Source organism: Amphibalanus amphitrite, unplaced genomic scaffold (assembly GCF_019059575.1).
Source record: "Amphibalanus amphitrite isolate SeventyFive unplaced genomic scaffold, NRLGWU_Aamphi_draft 000460F_arrow, whole genome shotgun sequence".
Lineage (NCBI taxonomy): Eukaryota > Metazoa > Arthropoda > Thecostraca > Balanomorpha > Balanidae > Amphibalanus > Amphibalanus amphitrite.
This window is the reverse complement of record NW_024881954.1, coordinates 381,469-404,526: the sequence shown is the minus strand read 5'-3', so window position 1 is coordinate 404,526 and position 23,058 is coordinate 381,469. Positions and strand designations below refer to the sequence as shown.

Below are 23,058 nucleotides of genomic sequence, written 5' to 3'. Positions count from 1 at the left end.
CAGGTAACTGTGTAGTGTGTCATAATCATCGACAACACCAAGTGATGTTGATGTGTGCCGCTCTCTCCGGACTACCGGCGGTGTCGTATGTCGGCGTTTTTGCGACTCTCTCTCTCCCTCTCCGCTACCTCCGTCCACTATGTCAGTAAACGGACAACTGATCGACTCTGACGGTGTGTTCGGTGTGCCGGTGGTGACACGGTGTTGGTTCCATTGATGATCCACCCCCCAGCTCAGCATTAACAGTGGGTGGCTGGTACAGTCTCGTTGTGGGTAGTACTTGATTTTCGGTACCCAATGACGGGTACTTTTGGTCACTACTCAATGGCTATAATGGTATTCTGCACTGATCTTCCGTAGCCAGATGCTGCTCCGGGTCGCTCCGTCCGACCAAAGCAAGACAAACATTGCGATCAGTCGCTGCAGACGCACTAGATAGTAGCAGTCTGCCGTGACGGCGGTCTGCCACTATCGGCTATCGACTTGCCTGTCTGACTGGAAAGTTTTCTTTCACCGAACGTGTATCGGCTACTCGATCTTGTGCCACCAGAGATTGATGCGGTGATGTAACTTGGCTCACAAGTGCATCTTTGAGGCGGGTTCACAGTCAGATAAGCTCTGAAGTTGTGCCTGATGGAAGGTGGTCAAACGCAATCTGGACCCGCCCTTTAGCCCTTATGCTGGCGATATTGTTGTGGAAGCTTATGCTACTTGTGAATGCTGAGATGCGACAGCGACGTATCTCTTTAGGTTGATTTAGACGTTGGTCAAGTCTTTCTTCATTGGATATGTGTGCATTTTTCATGTATCTGCGCTGAACTTTTAATTTCATACGTCTCTGTAAATGAAAGCTATTGAATCCTCTGCGTCAGATCAGCGGAACCGCTGCGTCTGGCCTGCTGGGCGGGCGGAATCCGTGGTGGTCTGACCTGACGGCGACACACGACCGACCGTCTGCCTCCGACAGTCGGCCCGGATGCCCGCCCCATCGTCTCGTCGGTCGACAGATAGCGTCGGTGTTGGGCCGGGACCGGGGGGGGGGGCGGTCGAAAGCCGGATGCGCCGCCCGGGGGAGGGGGCGGGCGGCTGGCTCGGCGGAGTCTGGCGGCGGGAGGAGCGGTATCTGCGAGCGACGTGCGGACTGCGGAGTCGAAATGCGTCTGTGGCAGCCGGGCAGCAGGGCAGGGCAATGAGCGACATAGTTTGTTTCTTCTTATTATTGGATCTTTTCGTAGTTAGGTTTTGGTGCTCATATTGGTTATGTGTGCTTTTACGCCATGCAATGCATATTTTATTGTTGTTCACGATTCATCCCATGAGCCCTTGCCTCTGCCTTTTCCTCGCAGAGTTTTTTGGTCTGTGGTCGTCTTCATGAAAGATGAACTTGGAAACATCCCCAAAGATTCTACCTTTCAGGCCACTTTCGGATTCTGTTGTAATTGAATGCACTTGCTGCTTGAATTGTATGCGTATTGCTTACTGTCGTCATCATTAATCCGCACCATCGATAACACTATCTCCAGCACTGTGGGAATTTAAATGGATAGGTTTTGCACCTGGTCTGTTTGTCTCGCTATCGGGGCTCGTGTATCATCACATAACAACTTTATGGTACTAGTTGAGACTTATCGGAGACGTGTCATGGCATCGCGTTATCGGTGAGCTATGTGTGTTTGGTAGATCAACACAATCCTGGTTGCAGGCATGGGTGGAGAACCTGCCCCGGCCACCCCGGCCGTGGCCGGGTAACCTTCAGCCGACCCCGGCGCGGCCGGGTAACTTTTTCCACTTTTGTAAATCCTAAAGCTGTCTCCATACGAAAAACAACTGCCATCTATAAAAGCGTCTCTCATTATTCTTATCTACATTGAAAAGTTCTTGAAAACTTTATTTTCATTTTGGAGCTTCTATGTTTTTAAGTCTTTTCATCGCGGAGCCCGACGTGTTTCATGACACAGAAGTAAATCATATTTAAGGGCCGTTATCGTAAGATGGCACTGTAATAACATCACAAGACAGGACGAGGGTAATATCAGTGAGATAGAAGGACGAACTGCTGGGGCTCAAGGCTCCCCAACTTCCTGCGCCAGGGTGTGGCCTTATCGTAACACGTTGAGTCGAGAGGTGGGCTTTTCTTTCTCACGCTCCTTCTAACTCGGTACTGGCTACGAGGCGAGAAGCGGAACGACGTTTGAAAGAGCGACAAACGTGATCAGAGAAATCAAGTCATGTTTTAGGCAAGCTCAATAATAAAATCACCATAGATCATCAAAAGCCAAATTTCTCTGATTTTAGCGTTCTCCGACAACTTTCTCACAGTTCATGACATAACGGAGCTTAAACACTGCAAACAAAGCATTCGATTACTCGTTTAAGGCTCGGTCGCGAATAATATTTCAGGTGCGAGCTCAAATCAATAAAGGGTCATGCAAAACGGTCAAATTTGACATTTTTTTTTGTGTGGGAAGGTTGCAACTTCCACGGAATAAGCTTTCCAAAGGGGGCATGATGGCATTTTAGCACGATCATCCAGCAAATTTGACCTGATGACCTGAGCTAGCAACTATGACATGCGTCCGAAATTTTAAGGCGTGTTGCAAAATTGTTACAATTACGAAATCTTCCGCCCTGCGTACAGCAGTTTTCCCTAAAAACGTACAAACGGCAGAATCCATTATTCTATGCCAGAATAGGGGTTTGTTGTAACCGTTGACAAATATTTGAGCATCATCGTCTTTCGACTTTCGGTCGCCGGCCGGGGTAACTTTTTCAAACATTCTCCACCCGTGTTTGCAGGAACTCCAACTTCAACTGTTGGCTGACTCTTAAAGTGGACGGTTCACACTTCTGGAGTGGTCCCTAGATATAAACAATATCAATTGACGTGCTGTGTCAGTACTAGAAATGTATCGATTGAGCGCCTCACACATTTAGTACCCATGTCTTATGCGACTTCCAAGAACATTTCCCCAGCGTCCGTTGCTGTTGTGTTGCTTGAGGAGTCATATGCTGCCGGCGACGACGTCCCCGGACGCAACCTTCCACGAAGCGCCATGGAATCAGCTGTTCAATAACGCCGTCAGGGCAAACTTTGCGTCGAGATATTGGGCGCCATTTCGTCTGGCGCTTCCTTTACTGGTGGATGTGTTATCCTGGGTGTCCCGCAGCGCTCACTTCCTAGCTCGCCTAGTTAGTTCGCCTTTGAATTCCAACTTCCTTGAGATAATTCTTACTAGAGCAGTCCACCTACATCTAAATGTTGGCTGCATCCTGCAGTGGAGACAATAGTGAGCTAATTGAGAATTATGCTTAGCAGGAGCCGTTTGCGAGCTTGCGTAGGTTTTAATGCGCTGTCTTGTCCCCGGTATATTCTGGACGGAATTTAGTGTTCGCCGTCCTTCAGAGTGCGTCAAAGCTACTATTCAGAAGCCATGTAATGCTTCATTCGCTGTATGTCGCCTTTGCACAGTTACCGGAACTGGTGACATTTTAGTTTGTAGGCGGTAATGTTCGTGTTGACACAGCACATTGTTCGGCCATGTTCGGCTGTTAACTGCATGTTGTGTAATGGCGCACTTTGTTAACCTCTGGCTCAGTATGATTTAATACCAAGGGCTCAAAACCTCTGGTCCGATAAATGAACATGAGCGAGCATGACCATGGACAAACTCTGCAATTGCCAAATTGCATTTGCAATTTGATGAATCGTTTGTCTATCGAAGTGGCCTTCGGGCTTTTGCTGCACTTCTGAAGTAATGTGCAAGTGGCCTAAATCATTGCAATCGGTCCTGTTAGTAGTTTACAGGCCAGCTAGCGTTTCCTACTGGAACCTTTGTTTGTATCGTTGTTATTTGATTTATGCATCTTAGGCTTCCAGTGATCCACTCATTGAACTTATTTTTTGAATGAAAGCCGGTCACTTTGTTGACGGATAGCGACTGTTGTTGGTGAACCTGTTACGTGCCAGCTGACCATCCACCCGCCTGACCAGTGAATTGCAAAACACCCGACCAATTACGTGCAAGAATGCCGGCTGAATCTCTCAGCTTCCTAGGAATAGATGGGTCACTCAGTGCGACGTAAATACGGAGCCTCGCGTGTCGCTGAAAATAATGATGCCGACGTGTTTGAAGTCAAGCCGGATGCCTCTTTATCAAGTTGTTTGCTTTGTTTAGAGTCGGCTTAATTCGACGTGCTAATTGTCATTTCTGTATGTGCGTCACGCATGAAATAACTTTGTGGTCCTCTTGATAACTGTTAATTGCTCAAACAAGAAGATGCCTTTGCCTTACACAATACACATTTCTTGTGATTTATTTTCCAGACTTGTTTGTGTTTATCGTTGGTTGCTCTCGGTATTTCACTATCTGATAGCTAGTTAATCTCGTTAACGTAGTATCGACCAATGCCCACCGTCGATCCCATTCAGATATAACTGCGGCTGTCTGGCTACACTGCTCCGTTTCCGCGTTATCTCGCCGTCCCTCCCTCTCCCGTCGCCTGTTTATGTCACATCCTGCCACTGCTGGTCGCTCTGTCTGGTGACATGACCTCGCGGCTCATAAGTCGAGGCGTGAGGTTTTCACCAGCGTTATGTATGGTACTGTGTAGGTGCGACTTGGCTTGTGGTGAGGTGATGGAATGATTTTGTCGTGGATAGGGTGTCCGAATAGTTCGAAGGGATGCTGGATTTCTGGACGGCCTTGACCGAATGTGTCCACTGTTCAGCCCCGATGGTCTGCATGGAAGGTACGTCAGGATGGTATGTCAGAATTGTCCTGTCCGATAGACGTTACGATAGTCGAGCTGAGATGGCATATGATGTTTCGTCAAGATGGTCCGTTGTGGCGGTCCTTTTCCGACGGCCTGTAGTTGTACGGATGGTCCACTTCTGTCCAGCTAGTCCATCTGGATGGTCCTTTTCTGACGGTCTCCCGGGGTGGTCCCGGAGACCAGCTGGTCACCAGTTCGCGCGGCGCACCAGACGGACGTCGCTCGCCGACCGGTGACGTAAGCCGACGGCTGGGATCAGGATGTGGGTCCTCTCCACCGGTGGGGGGACGCGGGGGGGGGGGGGGGCAGGGGGGCGATCGATGGCACGCGATGACGCGGGAACGGTGACGGCCAATATGGGACAGCCGCGCGTATTGGTCGCCGACAGTCAGCCACTTGAGCTCGGACGACAGCTGACTGTTACGTCCGTCAGAGATATTGTATTGGACGAGTGGCATGCTGAGCTGCAGGGGAGTGGATGATATCTCAGACAGGAGTCGTGGCTGTCTTCGTTTCAAACGCATTTGGAAGCCATCTGTTAAAAAAGCGATAAAGACGTCTAACGAGCCAACGTCTACAATGAAGACGTCTACAATGAGCCAAAGGCTATTACTTGCTTATCTTTTAATAATAATGGGGCTCATTTTCAAAGAAACCCTCAACATCATTCAAGATAAAGACGTCTGTCTCAAAAAATATGTCTTGAGTTACCCCGGATACAGTGGCGGCGGAACACCTTCAATTAAAGGGGGGGGGGCACTGCCGACTTTTGGTCTCATTCTTTCCATGCAACGCCCATAGGGCTAATGTTAAAATGCCAAAATCAAAGGGGGCACGGTGCCCCGGTGCCCCCTCGTTCCGCCGCCCATGCCCGGATGGCTGCCATAGGCCATTTACTTCGTAAATTAGGACGTAGCTCGTGTATGGAATATCAAGCACTGCGCTCATGTATCGCTCATGTAAACACTGCCGAAATGTGAGCCACCTACTAACTCGCTATATTTTTCTTCGCAGGGTCTTCAAGAAGAGTTCGCCCAATGGCAAGATCACGGTGTACCTAGGGAAACGTGACTTTGTCGACCACATCACTCACGTTGACCCAATAGGTGAGTTCTCAGTCCCAAGCCCGAGTTCAGAGCTCGATCAATGAAGTGTAACAGTGCCCTGGGTGCAGAGTAAGAGTGTCTGTGAGTGCAGACCATAGAGTTAAAGTTCCGTGTGATATGAGATATCAGTAGCAGTTGGCGGTGGTCCATTCGGCTGCAACTTCGATAGAACTTGGATTTTAAAAGTTTTGCTAGACGCCAAAAGGAACTGAGCTCAGTAGGCAGAAGTTTGCGTTTTGTGATCTTCTTTTAACATCTGCAGGGACCGCATGTCGAAGCGAAATTGTGCTTGGCGTTGACATTTTACGCTCCAAAGCTTATCCCTCTTTCACTCAAGTCAATGCCTCTTGCCTAGGTCGTGCGTTTCCTGACTCCTTTCCCAAATTCTTGTCTCCTGTTTTATATCCGTCTTGCCTCCCCGATCCGTATCTCTTATCTATTATCATCTTCCTTCCATCTGCCCTTGACTCCTAACGGCCGACCCCACACGGAATCAGTACCTACCCATCAGCCGTGACCTGGCCCAGTGCCCCTGTCGCCTGTCGCCAGCTCGGTCCGCCCTCGACATGGCTGACGCCTTTACATAGTCATCTTCCACTCTACCAGATTCTCCCGTGCCCGCGGTGCCAGGGGCCAACACCTCGTGTCCCGCCTGACCCGTGTGGAGACGGTCTGTGTGCCTGGCACCGAGCCAGACCCCCTCTCTCCCCCTCCTTTCCTCTCTCCCCGTCGCCGCCGTCGTCGACACAGAAGAATTCGATGTTTTGGGCCGACGGCCACTCGACGGGGAAGGTGTTTGCCTGGATCGGCCAAGCCAAATAGTGTTACGATCTGAGCGTAGACGTGTCGCGCCCGGCTATGACGTCTACGAGATGAACTTCGGCGCTGTGAGTGGGTCGAGCGGGTCTGTTGGCCTGCCAGGAATGTAGACGGACCTATTTTAGGGCTGTGGGTGTTTGTATTCGCTCACTGATTATGTTTGTTTCTAGTATTACGTTCTCGGTATGCCGTAAGCACAACTTAGCAACCGTCTCTGACGCGCTAGCCAATTGTTTTTGGCATCTGAGATGAAAGGCATAGTGACGCGGCGGCCGCGCCTTAAAATCCCTTCTGTTATTTATTTTCTGGGATATACGTTTCAATATCGCTGGATTGGGCCGATTAAGTGCCAGCCGTGACGCCCAAGTTGCCTGCGGACCGTTTGGGACCGCCAGCGGTCACGCCCTTTGGCTGGGTCGACCGTGGCGTGTTGTCGGCGCTGGCGAGCGGAGCCCGCCGCGCGCACTGCCCGGGTATCGACTGAGCCCGACTCGGCCCGTCAGTCCCCGGGGAGGAGCGGTCTGACGGCCGCTCCGTCACCGCCACTGGACGCGTCACGTCACGGACTGTGACGTGATACGATGGAACCGTGACGCTCTCTCGCGCCCGTGACGGGCAGCCACAATCTCGTCCGGCAGTCTGTCTGTCTCGACGCTGCAGTTTATGGGCGAGTTTGTTGGGTCTGATTGCCCGGAGATGGTCCGGCGGTTTCTCAAACTGATCCATCGGCGCAAACTTGCCAACACATCTGCTGGTAGCTTAGTGTGACCATTTGCTCGGAACACAGCTGTTTTTCGGATACTTCTCCGAGGTTTCGACACCCGTGCGTGGTGCGTCCAATGGAACCTGACCTGCGTTACCTGTCACCGTGGACGACCGCGGACGTTGGCTGCAGTCGCGTGAAGTTAAAGTGACGTCTGTGGAATGAAATGGCTTCCGTTGGATGGCGGGGCGACGTCTATAGCATGAAGGGATGGTGGAAACAATATCCATTACCCATAATGAGAGAAGAGCGATTTTGGGATGGTGAAAATAGTGACATCCTGTAGAACGGTGGAATGTTTTGGCGTCGGGGACGCGGCATGGGGGCGGCATGCGGTCTTGGCACGCTCCGGCACACTAAGAATGTGACCTCTGTCATGTTTTACGGATGAAATGAAGAGAGATTTGTGCCTGTGGACATAAGAATAGTCGAGGGATGAACTGAAATGTCGAAGTGTTTTTTTTTCATTCTCGGCCTTTTGAGTTTTTTTTTGCTCACTATCAAAAACATCAATAAACCCTAAAGCTCTTTCAAGTCTGAAAGTTGACATCAAAGACCTTTGTAAAAAAATAAGTGTTCTCGATTTGGTTGAAAATGTCACATTAGAGTGCTTTGCGTTAGGCTTGGGTCATGTAATGTAAGGCCACTGGTTATACCGAACCGCTGTTATCGAGTACCTACTGCTCGCCAAAACTGTGAACTCGACACTGAATAGGATCGATGGCTGAAAGTGTCTGCCAATTGGACCGTACCGGTCACCGAAGTGGGACAAGTGGGACACCAGATAGAAATAGCAAAAGGAGATCGATGTTAACTTCAGTAGCTGTTGGAAGAGAAACCGCCCTATGGGGTGGTGCCGCCCAGTGATTGATTGTTCGCCTTCTCTGCACATTCCTGACGATCCCTGTAGTGGTGGTCGCCATGTCGCTCTTTGGCGTAGTTCCCGGTTCATTTGTTACCCGCTGGTGCGCTGAAAAGATTTGGTGGTCTCTCTTCCGCGACCTCTTATCTCTGGTCGTTCGTCTCGCTCTCCCTTTACTTTTTAGTCGTCAAAGACGATGCTGGTCAAACTGGTTCTCTGTTGTAAATTGCCGGGATTTCTCTATATTGATATATCTGCTCCTGTATTGATGTTCGCGGGACGTTTACTTTCAGTGTTTTGTGATGTATTTGTTCCGCGTGTTCGCCTTCTCGTGTTATTATTCGTGTTAGGGAGATGTTTGGTGGTTTAACTCTCTGTGGATATTGGTGGACGGTGGATAGCGCCACCCTTCCGGGCTGCTTGGCTGAAAGAGGTGGATCGGTGGACCCCGGTGGATTTTGGAGGGTTGTGGTGGACGGCGGTATGCTGTGAATAACTGTGGACTGTGGAGGACTGTGAACCTTCACAGTATCGCAAAATGGTCGCCTACCGTCATTGCTTTCAGTGATACACGTACTTAACCCTCGCATGTGTGCGGCGTTTTCCAGCTTCTAATGTGTAGGGGGGGGGGGTCGGTTGGACCCCCCCCTTGCCGTTTGGCCCCTGATCGAGCTAGAGCTTCGCGGAAAAAACGAGCGTGTTGCCCGTGACGAGAGGAAGTCGATGATACCCAATTTTAAGGTCCTAGGTCATTGGGTGACCTTCCAGGTCAGGTCAATGACCCAAAGTCGGGAAAATCGGGACCTGCTAGAAAGTCGTAAAGTGTGGCTGCTAAGGGGGTTTTCGGGGTGCTGATCACGAATATCGTGTTAGTTTTGATCACAGATGATGTCTTTAAGCATTTAGACCAGGTCGGGTCAGGTCAGATCAGGTCAACCAGTAGGCATCGTGACGGGTATTCGTATAGTACGTGTCAACCGCCTCTGACAGCTTCGTAACATGTTACGAAAGCACCAAAACTACTTCGTAAATGTTCAAATGGTTGCTAAATTCGAATTCAGCTCGAAAAACTAGCCTAGAAACATGTACAGCTCGAAAAAGTGAACCGAGGTCACCCGAGGTCACCAAAGGTCAATGACCTGACCTGACCTTCAGGTGACCTTGACACCCACCCTAATGCATGGAAGCAACATCAAATCACATGTTTGAACGTTTGAAGCCACGAAAAGCTTGCAAACGCGCGGCTAATGCGAGCCGACATACGCAGAATCGCGATTCCGGCCAAACATGGTCTCGGAAAAGAGGTCACAGGTCAAAGGTCATTTGGGTCAGGGTCATGAAATTTTCAGGGTAGGTGTAAAATTGATCAATGTGAGGGTACTGAAAGTTTCGTCGCGATCGGCCGCTTTTTACGCGAGTTATTCGCGAAAAACCATGGGGGGGTCCATCCGACCCCCCCCCCCCCCTACACATGCGAGGGTTAAATCGAGCTGGCTGTTAGTGAGTGAAAAGTTCTTTGGTTGTAGGACCAAATGCGTCAGCGGCATATGCGCATCAGACTGCTGCAGTTCGTAGCAGGCCTGGAGACGACAAAGAAGTAATCTCTTTTTTAGTGACGTGTTCTCTACATGATATCTGATCTGCGTCAGCTCTGCACGCGGCGGAGACATCAGTGACTTCATTAGAGACGATGTCCGTCCTCTTCGATGGAACTTGTTGAAGATCCATTTTGCGTCGACTCACGAGTGAACCACGCACTAAAGGGTATGGGATCGATTTGTAATGCGACACGCTCTGGTTAAAGGCAATGTCAAGTCGTTGCAGAAGGACCTTTAGGCCCACCTTGAACTTTACCGCTCACCGTTCAGCTATTTAATCTTAATGGATTCTTAGAACGCGATCATCATCATATCGTCGTGGCACCATGTCCGCCGCAGGCTCTTTAGAACTGGAATAATTTAACAGTCGTCTCTCACATATCTTTTCGTGAGTTTAGATGGTATATGCCAGAAGATTAAGTAGAATGCTGCCTTGGCTGGAATATGGGTATTTGCGAACGATATTGATGGTCCCGAATTTTATGAAAAATCGAATATGCGATGATCATATTTCACCGGTGTAATAGGCCGATCTAGTGGATCATAACCGACACCTACAGAGCTTAGAACGTTGATACGCTGTACGCACTCAATCCAGGCTTACCATTACGATAATGCAATGTTAATTTCTCCTTCAAATGTCAAGTACTGTGTCGACAGCACAGAGCTATATAAAGCCTGTTTTGATGCTTCATGCAGTACATAAATGCTGCGAGTGCTCTGTATTTACCCTAGACTGTGTAGTTGACTATTGTCATCGGCTCATGCTCTCGCTAGCCCTGTTGAGCATCCGGTTATTATCCTTGGCTGTTCGTTCAGTGCCATCATCTTAGTCTCCCATGTCTCCCACAGATGGCGTTGTGCTGGTGGACCCGGAGTACCTGCGCGACCGCAAGGTCTACGGCCACGTATTGGCGGCGTTCCGGTACGGCCGGGAGGACCTGGATGTGCTGGGTCTGACCTTCCGCAAGGACCTGTACCTGGCCTCGGAGCAGATCTTCCCGCAGCCGGAGAACAGCAAGCGGCCGCCCACGCGGCTACAGGTAAGGATCAGAGATGGGGATCGGTGGGTGGGTGGGCTGATGGGGCCAGGCTAGCCTTAATAGAGGTATTGTTGTATCCTTCCCATGTGAAACGCAACTCCTCCTCCCGTTGGCGTTGACCAATTCAAAGATTAAGTCTTCCTTGTCGTTGACTTGCATTCCTACCTTGCTGTCCTGTGAACTTTTTTGTGTTGCTCATAACTATGCTTTTTTATTTTTTTTTATAACCTGAATTGCCTTTCTTTCCATGCATCTGGATGATCGTCCTTATCCTGTCCTGCGAACGTGAGGTGATGCAGTTGAGAGATCAACCGACACGAAAATGGTAATTATCAAAGTATGTCGTGCTGGTGGTAGTCACCAGTTACGCAGCGGCAAGCAATGTCCCTGTTTGAGAGCTATTCGCAAACTAGTTTGAGGGAAAGATTGGCTACTTTTTATTTGAGTTTAGGGGTGATGATACCAGAGGACATTGAAGCTCGTATTTCCTGTTTTAGACATTTTTGACTAATAGAATCATACCTCAAGAACGCAATGACGATTTTGGTTACTCCGGGGGTGTTTTTAGCGGAAACAGAGGCGCACAATAAATCAAAGTTAGCGAACAGCTAAGGTAGAATCTCGCTTGGGCACGCTGCCATGTAAAGGTTTTTGAAGAAAGGACTGCGCCCAGATATGTCCTTTGTTTCGCGTTTGGGTCCAGTCCCACCAACGCTATTTTGCGTGTACCTGGCAATAAATGGCGCATTTTGGCAACGTCTCTAAGTCTGTGCAACACGTCAATCACCTTGCGGTGTTTCGTGGAATTGGTATTTTCCACATACCGGCCTTGGTGCCAGCCTCACCAGGTATTGCCGTAGTCGCGACGGCTCTATCTGATTGTGAATGGTAGGTGCGGTCTGTTAAAGCTCCTCACAGCTGTGCAAATTTATTATGGTCCTGACGATAAAATATCCTGAAGCCTGGTATTAAGCGGTATTTCCTTGCGCGGTGGAACCTAGCGGCAACGATACTTTCACATTTTCCTTCCTTCTTGCTTGAGTAATGCATCCTTTCACCTAACTTTGGATGTTGGCGGCGACACAGACGAGGTAAAGAAATGAAATCCATCATTCTGGGAAACTTTGTTTTGGTTGAAAGCTTTCTAATGTCGCCATCGGTTCGGAGGCGGGGCACTCTGGAGGCTGAGTGAGGGAAGGCGGGGCGGGTCCTATCGTCGAGCTTCTTCATCATCCCTCCTGAAATGATTGCTTCCGTGTCGCTGCGCTGCAACTCTGAGCAGGCGGGTGTGGTGGTAACTAAAAAAGGGTTAGGTGACGTAAACCACATCTTAGGTGACTTGTAATGTTAGGAGACAAAACTTGTATCCGAAACTTGAACCCATATCTATTGTGTTTAATGCTCCAGCGTAGACATCCAAATTGTCCAATAACTAAACTTTGTTACGCCTGTTCCGAGCTGGTCTAAAATGTTTTATGATATTTCTGCATCAAAGCAAACATCATTATCCTATACAAGGATTACTTTTGGGAAGGTTTCCTTCTGAATATGTGCGTGCGCCATTTTTATCTGAGGCACGGTTGCGGCGTTTCATTTTTAATCTTTCTCCTCTTTGATGCGAACGATGAATGCAAAAGGCGCAAAGAGCGATATTGCAGGATCAAAGCGTCCCAGTTTCCTGTCGGATATGGCTGAAAAGTGAAGGGTTGAAACGTTTTTTTTAGGAGTGGGGCGGAGTCGTCTACCGAACCAGTTTCTCCCCTCCCCCCCCCCCCCTCGTCGTCCACCCTGTGTCGACTGCCGGACTTTGCTCTGAATTTCACGGGGTATCAGAGCAGCGGACGGGGTTCGTCCACCGGACACCGTGTAGGCCGTCTCGACTCCTGCTCGTTGCCGCCTCGGGGCACACTGTCAGTGCCGGACAGTGACCTGGGGGTCAACACCTCCCGCGGGCCGGGGTGACTCAGACGGTCGCGGGGTCACTGGGCTACTGACCGTCTTGGGAGTCGTTGGAGCTATCGACACGCAGCTCAGGTGCTATTACACGGGTACAGTGCGTTTGACGTCTGCTTAACTGAAAAGGTCGTGGTAATGGGGTTCTTTTCCATCGATGTGTTGCTTTAAAAAAGCTGAGTGTCGTTCAGATTGCTGGATACTACGATTATGCTCGTTGAAAATGCGTTATACACTGCTTTCAACAGGCATGACACATGGTACTTCTGTAGAAAAATATTTCAGTGCATTTTGACGTCTTCAGGTATCATCGGTGCCACTGACTGAAAGCAAACGGCTCGGCTCCCTGTCATTCCATTGGTCCTGTGCCGGCACGACGACCCATCGACGCCCGACCCATTCAGTGCGACCCCTGCGTCCGGGTCGGTCGGCCCTGCGGCCTGCCACATACAGACCTACGTGGCTGGGGTGTGAGTCATTCGTTTATTGGAGCGGCAGTCCCGACCGCCGCGGCGGGCTGCGGACACGGACCGTGCTGCTAAGGTGTTCGGGAAGGCGTTGTGAGCGATGTCGGCCCGGGGTGACGCCAACTGGACGAATTTGGAGTCTCTGCAGCGTCAACTGTTGCGTAATGCCATAAATATTGATGGGATCGTTATATTGCTGGTCTTCTATCAAAGTCACTTGTATCAAAGCCCTGAAAATGTTGTCCGCTGAAGATTCTTGTCGCTTTTCAGCTGGATATCAATCGATGGAACTCTGAAGTTTGAAATCAAAGAGAGCGTTGACCATATTTCTGTCTTAAAATTCGTCCCACCCCTGCATGCATCGGAAATATGATTTATTCAAAGTGTTTGAGTTGTTGCCTATTGGCGATTCAACACATTCGCTGAATTATTTATCACCAGTCAATAATGACAGTATTCATTGCATCAGTTTATCTCACCAACACTCACCCTGTCTCCTTCCCGGGCATTTTGGAGTCATTCCAGACCGTCGGACGGCCTTGCTCTCTCCCCATCCTCCCCTCCTCTTTCCCAGGGTGTAAACATGCCTTCTATGGCGTCACGTCGGCCCGACCCAGCCCGGCCCGCCCGAGACCTGTGTGTGTGTTTATATCGGGGTGTTCCGACCGCCGCGGTGGCAGCGATCCGACCGTCACGGACGCGGTTTCAGCAACATCGCTGACTTTCGGGGCGATCTGTGAGCAGTCATTAGTCGTCGCTGTCGTCGTTTATGTTGTCAATGTGTCTGATCTGTCAATATCATTATCTTGCTGCTGCTGTAATGCCACTAACGCTCTGTCATCGATATCAACTATTGTGTGTGCCTATCGACAAGACATTTGTCTAATGTCTATCGTTTTTTTTTTTTTTTGATTTCCTGGTCCACTATTCTATTCCGTATTATTCTGAAATTCATGTCTAACGTGCCAGGCTAACAATATGTGCTAATTTTCCTTCTGTGTCAGACTGTCTCGTAACCAAACGCTGATTTTTCTTAGGAGCGTCTCATCAAGAAGCTCGGCTCGAACGCGTTTCCGTTTTTCTTCGAGCTGCCACCACACTGTCCGGCGTCGGTGACCCTACAACCCGCTCCAGGTAAGGCCACGGTGCGATACATGAACTGGGGATGGATGAGATGGCACATGGAAAATGGTCAATTGGCCTGGAACTGAAGGTCTTCAGACTTCTTAAAAAGCTGAAACTCTGCTTGAGGCTCATGATGAATAATAATAATAATATAAGAATAACCAGTAACCTCATAATATAAATCAGAAATAGGACCCAAAAAGTTATATTTAAAATTATCGAATATTTCGCTTCTGGAGCTTCGTCAGCGATAATTACAAAAAACATACGTTTTTGAAACATATACGTTTTTGAAAAACGTATATGTTTTTCTGTAATTATCTCTGACGAAGCTCCAGGAGCGAAATATTCGATAATTTTAAATATAACTTTTTGGCTCCTATTTCTGATTTATATTACGAGGTTACTGGTTATTCTTATATTATTATTGATCTTCAGACTTTTTGTTGCTGGAGCTATTGATTTCAATCCAGTCGCATGAAGCTGACACAGATGGTAAAGGAGTGAATTTATGGCTCTCCATTGTTTCTTGGTAGAAACGTGTGAGACTCGATGGCTTTCGTACCTCCATGAAGCCAAGCATTTCAGACCAGCGTTCTCGCTATCCTCATAACCGAACGCAGCCGAGTAGTGATCCGGTCGTCACGTAGCCCCAAGCCGCTCCTGGGCCGAGTATAATGGCCGCTTCATCACACTTAATACCTGTCACAGTTACTGTCTACGGCCCGGTGAACTCTGCCCCTAATAACGGACCGGCGACGACGCGCGTGATCGGATACCCAACCGCCGGTCGTTACGCCGAACTTCGTGGGACGTTCGTCAGCCGGCTAAGTCGGGGTTGTGTGCTGGTGTTGGCGGCGGCCCACGGTGACGTCTGGGGCTCGTGGGGTAGCTTGGGTGGGTGAGGTTTCGTGCAGCGCGACAGAAGGCGGTGCGTGGGAAGAGGGCGTGGTAGCGTCGCGTGCGTGACAAGGAAGGGGTGGCTTGTTTCCAAGCTGGGTATGCTGTGGGCTGAGCAAAGCTTGCAAATTGCTGGCATTCTGAAGTTCGAAAGGGTGTTCAGCCGACACGCCATTTGTTACTATCATTCTTTGCAACATAGTTTCGCATTTTTGTCTGCACGAAAAAAGACATTTCGTGGGCCTGTGGGTGTATTCGGTTTCATAATTCTTAGGCTCACCGGTGCATTAGAGCTTCTCTCATCGTCCACAAACCAGTTTTAACTTGCAATTCTATCGCACTTGCTGCATTTCTCCTCTCACGTATCTGTTTCTCCGCGGAAAATGGGGCTGTCGCTCAGCGTGGCGTCTCTGTGCAGTCCCGTCTCTTATCTACCCACTTCCCGGGGCCCGTCCGACGGACGTGGCTGCTAGGGACACCGCTCGACGGGAGACCGCTCCCTCCAGCCGGGTCTGAGGGAGGGAGAATCTTCCCGGCGCTTTGTCGCCGACATTGGCAATAACACCGGCGTGGGCGACCACAAAAAGGAAATGGAAACGCACTAATGCGGCACGACCGCAGGTGGTCCTGAGACGCGGCTCTGGAACCGGTGGGCTGGGGTTTTCGCAATGATGACACCTTGCTGGGTTTTTCGCTGGGCTGTGGAATGGAGTTGGAACAGTTGCTTGGGTCTGTGCTTTTAAAGGAGAGACAGAGATAGACAGACAAATGGTATGATCCACTTTTGTCACTGAGCTGTGTAGTGTGTGGGTTTCCCTCTTCCGTTTCTTCTTCGCTGCCATTTGTGTCGTATTTGTGTTGGATATCTCTCACACTCGTCTCCGTCAACCACGCCTCTTCCCCTCCACCTCGTCCCTCGCAGCGCAGCCATCCCTCCAGCGAGGCATGTGCCGATCGCGTGCCGGGCCGACAGCTCCAGATTTATGTGTTCGCTCGCCGACCGCCCGGCTGGATGCCATCCCCTCCCCTCCTTCCGTCTTTCCTCTATCTTCCCCCTCCCATTCCCTCTCCCATCTCTGCTTCCGAAGAGAATCCCTGACCGACCGACCGCTCCGCCGAGCCAACCTCCGCTGTTTTGCCTGGATATGTGAATCCTGCCCCGGGGCATGGGCGGGGAGGCTCTTGTGCCTCGCCCATCAGCGTAGATGAGGGAGCGGGACGAGCGATTGCTGGCGTGCCTTCTCAGACGTTCCGTACTCGCCGGCGCTCGAGCCACTGATGGTCTTCTGGCTGTATTATTAGCGAGGTTGCATTACCGTGGAATATGGCACCGGCATTAGCTTCATGGTTTGTCCGGCATATGATGCATTACCACCGCTATCCTGGCAGACAGGCTCAGTTTTACGGTTCGACGCCGGATAGCGATTCGACGTGCAGTGAAGCAGCAGGCCGGGATTGCCAGTGCGGCCCTGAATTTCCAGAACGGACGCCGCCATGTATGACCGATGAGGGGCGGCCTGTCATGGCTTCTGCCGAGCGCCACGGGGGGCGATCGTCAGCCTCTCCAGATGGCACAGGCTATCTCATCGGTCGGCGGGGAGGGGGGGGGGGGTGCAGACTGACTGGGCTGGTGATTAAAAAATTGGGAACAAAACTGAAAACTGAAATTGGCGAGTGGTGTGTGACGAATAAGGCCTTTTCCTCAACTTTTTGTTGTAACTGCTTAAATGCCTTCTGTTTCAAGGTTACAGAGGAAATTATTTCAACATTTCGACGTAACTCACTGACTGAATGCGAGCGTACGTCACTTCTCGTGCAGGCTGCGTCAAGTCGACTGGTGGCGTGTAGGGCGAAGGATCGATCGGGCGGCGTATGCCAGTTGGAATGTCGGTGACCGGGTGAATGTTTCAGAATATTACTGCAAATACTAGATTCATTCTAAATCATTCCAAACAGCTAGTTATGATTCTGAGTACTCTTTCTTGAATCCCGATCAATCAGCCGTTCGTTTCGTCTGCAGACTGACGGACTGTCGGATATTTTGACATGTGTATGAGGACTATGAACATCGGTGATGGATGCGACTCATCCGTCTACCTCGCTCATCCCTGTATGGGCTGGGTGTAGTGGGCATGGAGTTCCCGCAATGGGCAACCGCCCTCTTCCTTACAAGGCCAGTCCGGTTCTGGCAAGACTGCCTGCTGCTCAGCCCCTGCAGACTAGCGAGGGAGGATTGGGTGTCAACACTTCGGCGGCACAGCGCCGCTTGTTGATCTTTCTCTGCAAAAAGTGGTGGTGTTTGTTTGTTTTGTTTCTTGTCAGACGTGGTAAAATCGGGGAATCGTCGGTTACGAGTTTTACGAGTGACAGCTGAAGTCAAATTGGTTTGCCCGAGAGTCTTCGCTAGTTTTTATCCCCTATGCTGTATCCACGTCTGTTTTGACGTCAGGTATTTTATCTTTTTATGTTAAACGAACGTTTGAATTGCTCGGAAGTGCGTTTTTTTCTCGAAGGGGCAATCTGAAATGGCGCTGCCGTACCGAAACCTTTCCGGCTGATTGCGGCTGGTTCGCAGGTGGGCAAATACTGGTGTCAGGGCCACTTGACCCGACTACTGGCTTTGTTCTACTCTGCGACACCTTTTTCTCTCGGTGTTTGTAATCGTCGTCGAACGTCATAGGTCAGAAAGGTCAAGACATCTGCGACACTGATGTAATAATCCTTATCATCTTAACTTTGTTCGGTCTTTGATGGACGTTCTTTATCGTACAAAACATTGTAAACTGAGGAGTGTGACGCCATAAGGTGTCCCAGGACGTAGCGATATCGCACTGCTCTTAACAATGCGCGGCTACACTGCAGCCACTACAAAAGGCATTCAGTCGTTGCTGGTTGTCACGCTCGTGGCACGTGCAGACTGCCGGATGCCACCGGTGGCGGTTCGTGAACCGGACAGTCCCCGTGACAATCACGAACTGACTGTCACGATAAACAAGCCACGAGTTGAACTTGGGACGAATTCGACAGCAGATCCTACCGTCCTCGCATTGACGCTTTTCCGACCATATGCCTTTTTGTCGGTGGATCAGCGATTTTTCTCGCCGCCCGCTCATTGTAACGTTGCTGCGGCTAGGAGGAATGTCTTCAGGATCTGGCGCTCCGGGTAAATCGCCAAACCTCGGCACCAATCTTTTCGGCGGTCGGAGGGTGGGCCAAGGACATCGCACATTCCACCATCGGTACGCGGTAAGCGCGGGCCGGCGCAGCGAGGAATAGTGCGGAGGCGCACTGGTGCAGCGTTAAGTCCATGAGCCTCATCGGTGTATGCAGGAGCTCTCCGCTACGCTGGTGACAATAGCACCGCCCTTTGGCTGTGGGCTGAACAGGCGGGCTATTTTGGGTACGGGTACGTGTGCGGAATAGTAATGCGGTGTGGTAGTTCGCACTACTCTCCAGAATGGGAACCACTACGTGCTATGGACGTAGGGCCGAGTCAAGGCGTTTCAGTCTCCATCGATCGCCGACTAGTTCAGTAATCCATTTTTGTCGCGCCTGCGTCGAATTGACTCCAACATGACAAGGTCGGCCCGTCAATTTGTCACTCGTCGACAGCACTCAACGACTCTCAGCGGCTCGACTCGCCGTCTCACGAGCCACCGGCCGGTCAGTCGGGTCCGGTCCCGGGACCCAGCAGCCGCTTTTGGCGTCTGTGGACTGTGCGTCACCACTGGTGGTCGATGACGTCACGGGCGGCATACGTGACGTCACAGAGCCGGTCGCCGGCGGCGGCGGATTGCAGGAGGAATGCCGGTTTAATCCTGGTGTGGAGTGTCACTCTCCGCTATACGGCGCACTGTAAGGTCGCAGCATGACCTGCTGGGCGACCGCAGACCATAGCGACGTGGTAATTAAAGGGACAGCAGCGAGAAGTCAGCTCTAGCGAACCGGGGAATCTGCGCTGTTAGGGCAGAAAGCATGATGAAACATTCACTGACAAGCCCTAAGGCGCACTGAATGCTCATTAATCCATGTGTAGGCGTGTAACGCAGCACTACTTCTCTAGGAACTCTCCAGGGTACTTCTGTAGGCGTGTTCTCTTGGAACCCTCCTCTTATCTGACGCTAATGCAATGTGCGACGTGCGTTGTGCGATACATTGATGACGTCAACGGATAGGTTTGGGCGCACACGCAGTAGATAGCAGCGGGCACACAGACTGGACTCGACTGTAGGCGGCGGGTCACACGGCAGCCTTGTTGGACCTTTGGAGGTTATGTCTACTGCTAGAGAGGCTCGTCGTGCCACGCTTTCAGTTAGCTTTCGCGCGGACACGGGAAAGCGGGAAAGATACGTACTAGAATTATCTGCTTTTAGCGTGTGGAGCTCTGGTTTAATTACTCGGACGTTACGACCCTTCATTCATGTTTTATCTGTTCGTTATGGGTGATTCGATTTCATGTCGTTGCAGTTCTTCCAGTATTTCATGTTTTGCTTTGACAGATCGTTCGACTTGTATTTTACTGTGAGTTGTGTCTGTCATTTGTTGCCTCATAAATACACATAAACTTGAACATAACACCGGAACCAACTGATATCTATCACCGCCTCCCACCGATATTTTACCAGTCAGATATCGTCCACTTTCTGTTCTCCCTCCCGTTTGATCATTTGCTAAAGGCCATTATGCAAATTGTTCATCGATCGTATGCCACCAGGCTTTGAGCCTGGCTAAACGCCATCGATTCGGTGATTGGGCTCGGCCTGATAGTTGGCAGGCGTCAGCGGTATGTATGCATTTGGAGCGTGCTCCGCCCTCCGGCTTCAAGAGATTGTTTTGTTTCGCTCTCTAAATAAGAATGACTGATAATATGAGTGTGCAAAACTATTTTCGGTTCCACTTTTTACGTTTTGCGTTTTCTATTTTTATCCTTCCATTGTTCTATTGTGTTTTTTTTCGCTATCCTCACTTCCGTTTTTTATCGCTTTACATTATTCCTATTTTGGCATACGCCTGTTACGGGAGTCTGGGTGCGGTACGCGATCGGAATGGAGATCTCAGGCGGGCCCCTGACCGGCCCCCGGTGTCGTCCGCCGCGCGGAGCGTCATCCGCCGATGGCGTCTCACCGGCGGCGTGCCTGCGCGTCATCGCGCGGCGCCGCGCGTCAGCGGATGACGTCAGTGCGCGCCGCCAGTGTCACATTGTCGAACGGCCGTGACGCCTTCTCTCGCCGGACGGCCGCCGGCCCAGTTCCGGTGTGAGTCTGGGCCAATGCCATGCCGGTGTGGATCATGTCGAGAAGAGATACGAGTACAACGGTCCAGGCGGTTTCTAGTTGTTTTAGGAGCCCCTCATAGCTGTATGTTGCGCTTTGGGCTTGGACTTCGAAACACTTAGCAGGGTTTTATTTCATGTTTATGAGGGTTTTATTTCATGTATATGTCGGCTTGCACTTGCAATTTTGCTTTTCAACAGTATTTTTATTATATTTTCTCATGTGATTTTGTGTACCATCAATCGCTGGCCATTTCTCGTCGGTCCAAGGGAGCAGCCGATCCATGTTCATAACTGCCTTGGGACTGAAACTCCCCTGTGGCTGTAATGTTGTGAGCATGCTCTTATGCTCTCATAACTAAATAATGCACTCGTTACCGGGCATTGAGTGCTCCATACGTCTACTTACCTGACGAGGCCGGCCGCCCGTGCTCTTTGGACAGCCTTAGTCGGCTCCGGGCCGGAGTCGATCTGATCAATCAGCCTTGAATGGGCGCCCGCCCCGCCGCCGCTGAAGACCGCCTCATTTAGGGAGGCGCACTCGACTGATTGAGGCGTCCTGCTGCTATTTTCTTCTCCCTAGCCGAGAATGAGCCTCTGCCGAGTTTTTAGGCTGAAGGAATGAGACGCGCAGCAGCCTTCTTCTTTGAAGTGTTGGATTCTTCCTTGTTGTGACTTTGTAATGGAAATTTCACAAAGGCGTTGTCTGAGATTACTTCAAAGTGCTTCAACTGCGTCAAATTGACCCAGGTCTTGTACGTCAAATAGCAAGGTAATCGTTAGTTAGCATGCTTGAACAGTGGATAATGGAAACTGGACAGTGGACAGTTCATAACTATGTTGAAATCACCATTATAATCATCCGATTTACATATTTAGACAATCATCGAAATTTAAGCGCCATGTCTGAACAAAGCCTAGCGTTATGAACTGTTCAATGGGGACAATGTGAAACAGCTACCATATCGATGCAGTAATAGCAGCTAAAATACGGGATGGTCCATAGTCGCGTATAACAGCTATACGACCTATCCAATGGACGAGTGACCATATCCTTAACCCGCGACCTGGTGGGGGGGGCTATTTTTTGCCCCCCCCCCCCCTCCAGACTTTTCGATATATCTCCAGAACCGCTGCGCCGATCGTCACCAAACTCTCAGTACCCTCCCGGACATCAATTTTACACATTGTGACCAAAAAATTTTCCAAAGGCTATATGATAGCTTGGCAGGAAATGACGTCAGAGTGACGTCATGTTCTGCCGTTTTCGACCCAAAAAAGGGTTTCGCGGGAAGAGCTGTCAGGCCTATAGCTTTGCAAATACAGAAAAATGATAAGAATATAAAAGCTGTAGATTGGACAGGGCTACAAAACTGCTATCTCGGATTTTTGAAATTTTTTGATTTTGACCCCCAAAAATAAAAAATAGATTTTTTGGACATAATAATCGAAAAATCCAAAAAGTTTTTTTTTTAATTTCGCAAAAACCAGAATATATGTGATAGTCCTTACCGCCGTCCATCCATATACCAAATTTGAGATTGATACCTCTTTTTTTGGCGAAGTTATAGCGAAAAAACTGTTGATAATTGATGACGTCAAATTTTCAAACTCAATTTTTAGCAATTCTAGACCCCGTAGCGCAAAACAAAGACCACCATTAGACTCCCCGTGACGAGCTGCATCGAATCAATACCCATTTTATGCAAAACTATCAACTTTAAAATTTGACCTTTTTTGGCCTGACCTTGACCTGACCTCGACCTGAACTTCACCAGAAAGTGACCTAAGCCGTACCTGATAGTCTTACAACCAACACCATTGGGTAGGAAATGAAAAATTGGCCATAAAACATGTATCACACAACCTTAGTAAAGTTGGGCTCATGTGACCTGACCTGTGACCCTTGGTGACCTGACCTGTGACCTGACCTGGTATTGCCAGTGACCTCTAATAGCAACATATCTACTAGGCAACTGACGCCCTACCGCTGATTATTGACAAAATGCGTTTTCCTCGGTGTTATAGCGCATTCCCTAGAAGACCCGTGAACGGTGAAACATTTCATCTTTGACCTGACCTGTGACGTCATCGGTGACCCCGAGGTCAATGAAATTTGGTTTCCTTCGACAAATTTGACAGGCCTTTCGAACGCCGTTTGAATTTTGCGGATCCGTCCAGTAGTTTCGGAGATACGAGGGGGGGGCAAAAAATAGCCCCCCCCACCAGGTCGCGTTATAAACAGACCCCACCAGGGCGCGGGTTAACAAACTCTTACATATCCCTCCCTCTCTCCCTCCTCCCTCCCCCTCTCCACCGTCTGCAGCCGGCCGTCTCCTAGCTCTCGGCCGCGCTCCCTCGGGCTCCGTCCGGCGGC

At 50.0% G+C, this 23,058-nt stretch overlaps 1 protein-coding gene across 1 annotated transcript in view; it reads left to right on the top strand.

Annotated features, from left to right (window-relative positions):
- Positions 1 to 23,058, top strand: part of LOC122391888 (beta-arrestin-1-like) — a 73,894-nt gene that overhangs the window by 8,095 nt on the left and 42,741 nt on the right. The window contains exons 3-5 of the mRNA XM_043386208.1: positions 5,788 to 5,879; positions 10,774 to 10,964; positions 14,422 to 14,518. Coding sequence (XP_043242143.1) covers positions 5,788 to 5,879; positions 10,774 to 10,964; positions 14,422 to 14,518 — 380 coding nt within the window. The remainder of the gene's footprint in view (positions 1 to 5,787; positions 5,880 to 10,773; positions 10,965 to 14,421; positions 14,519 to 23,058) is intronic.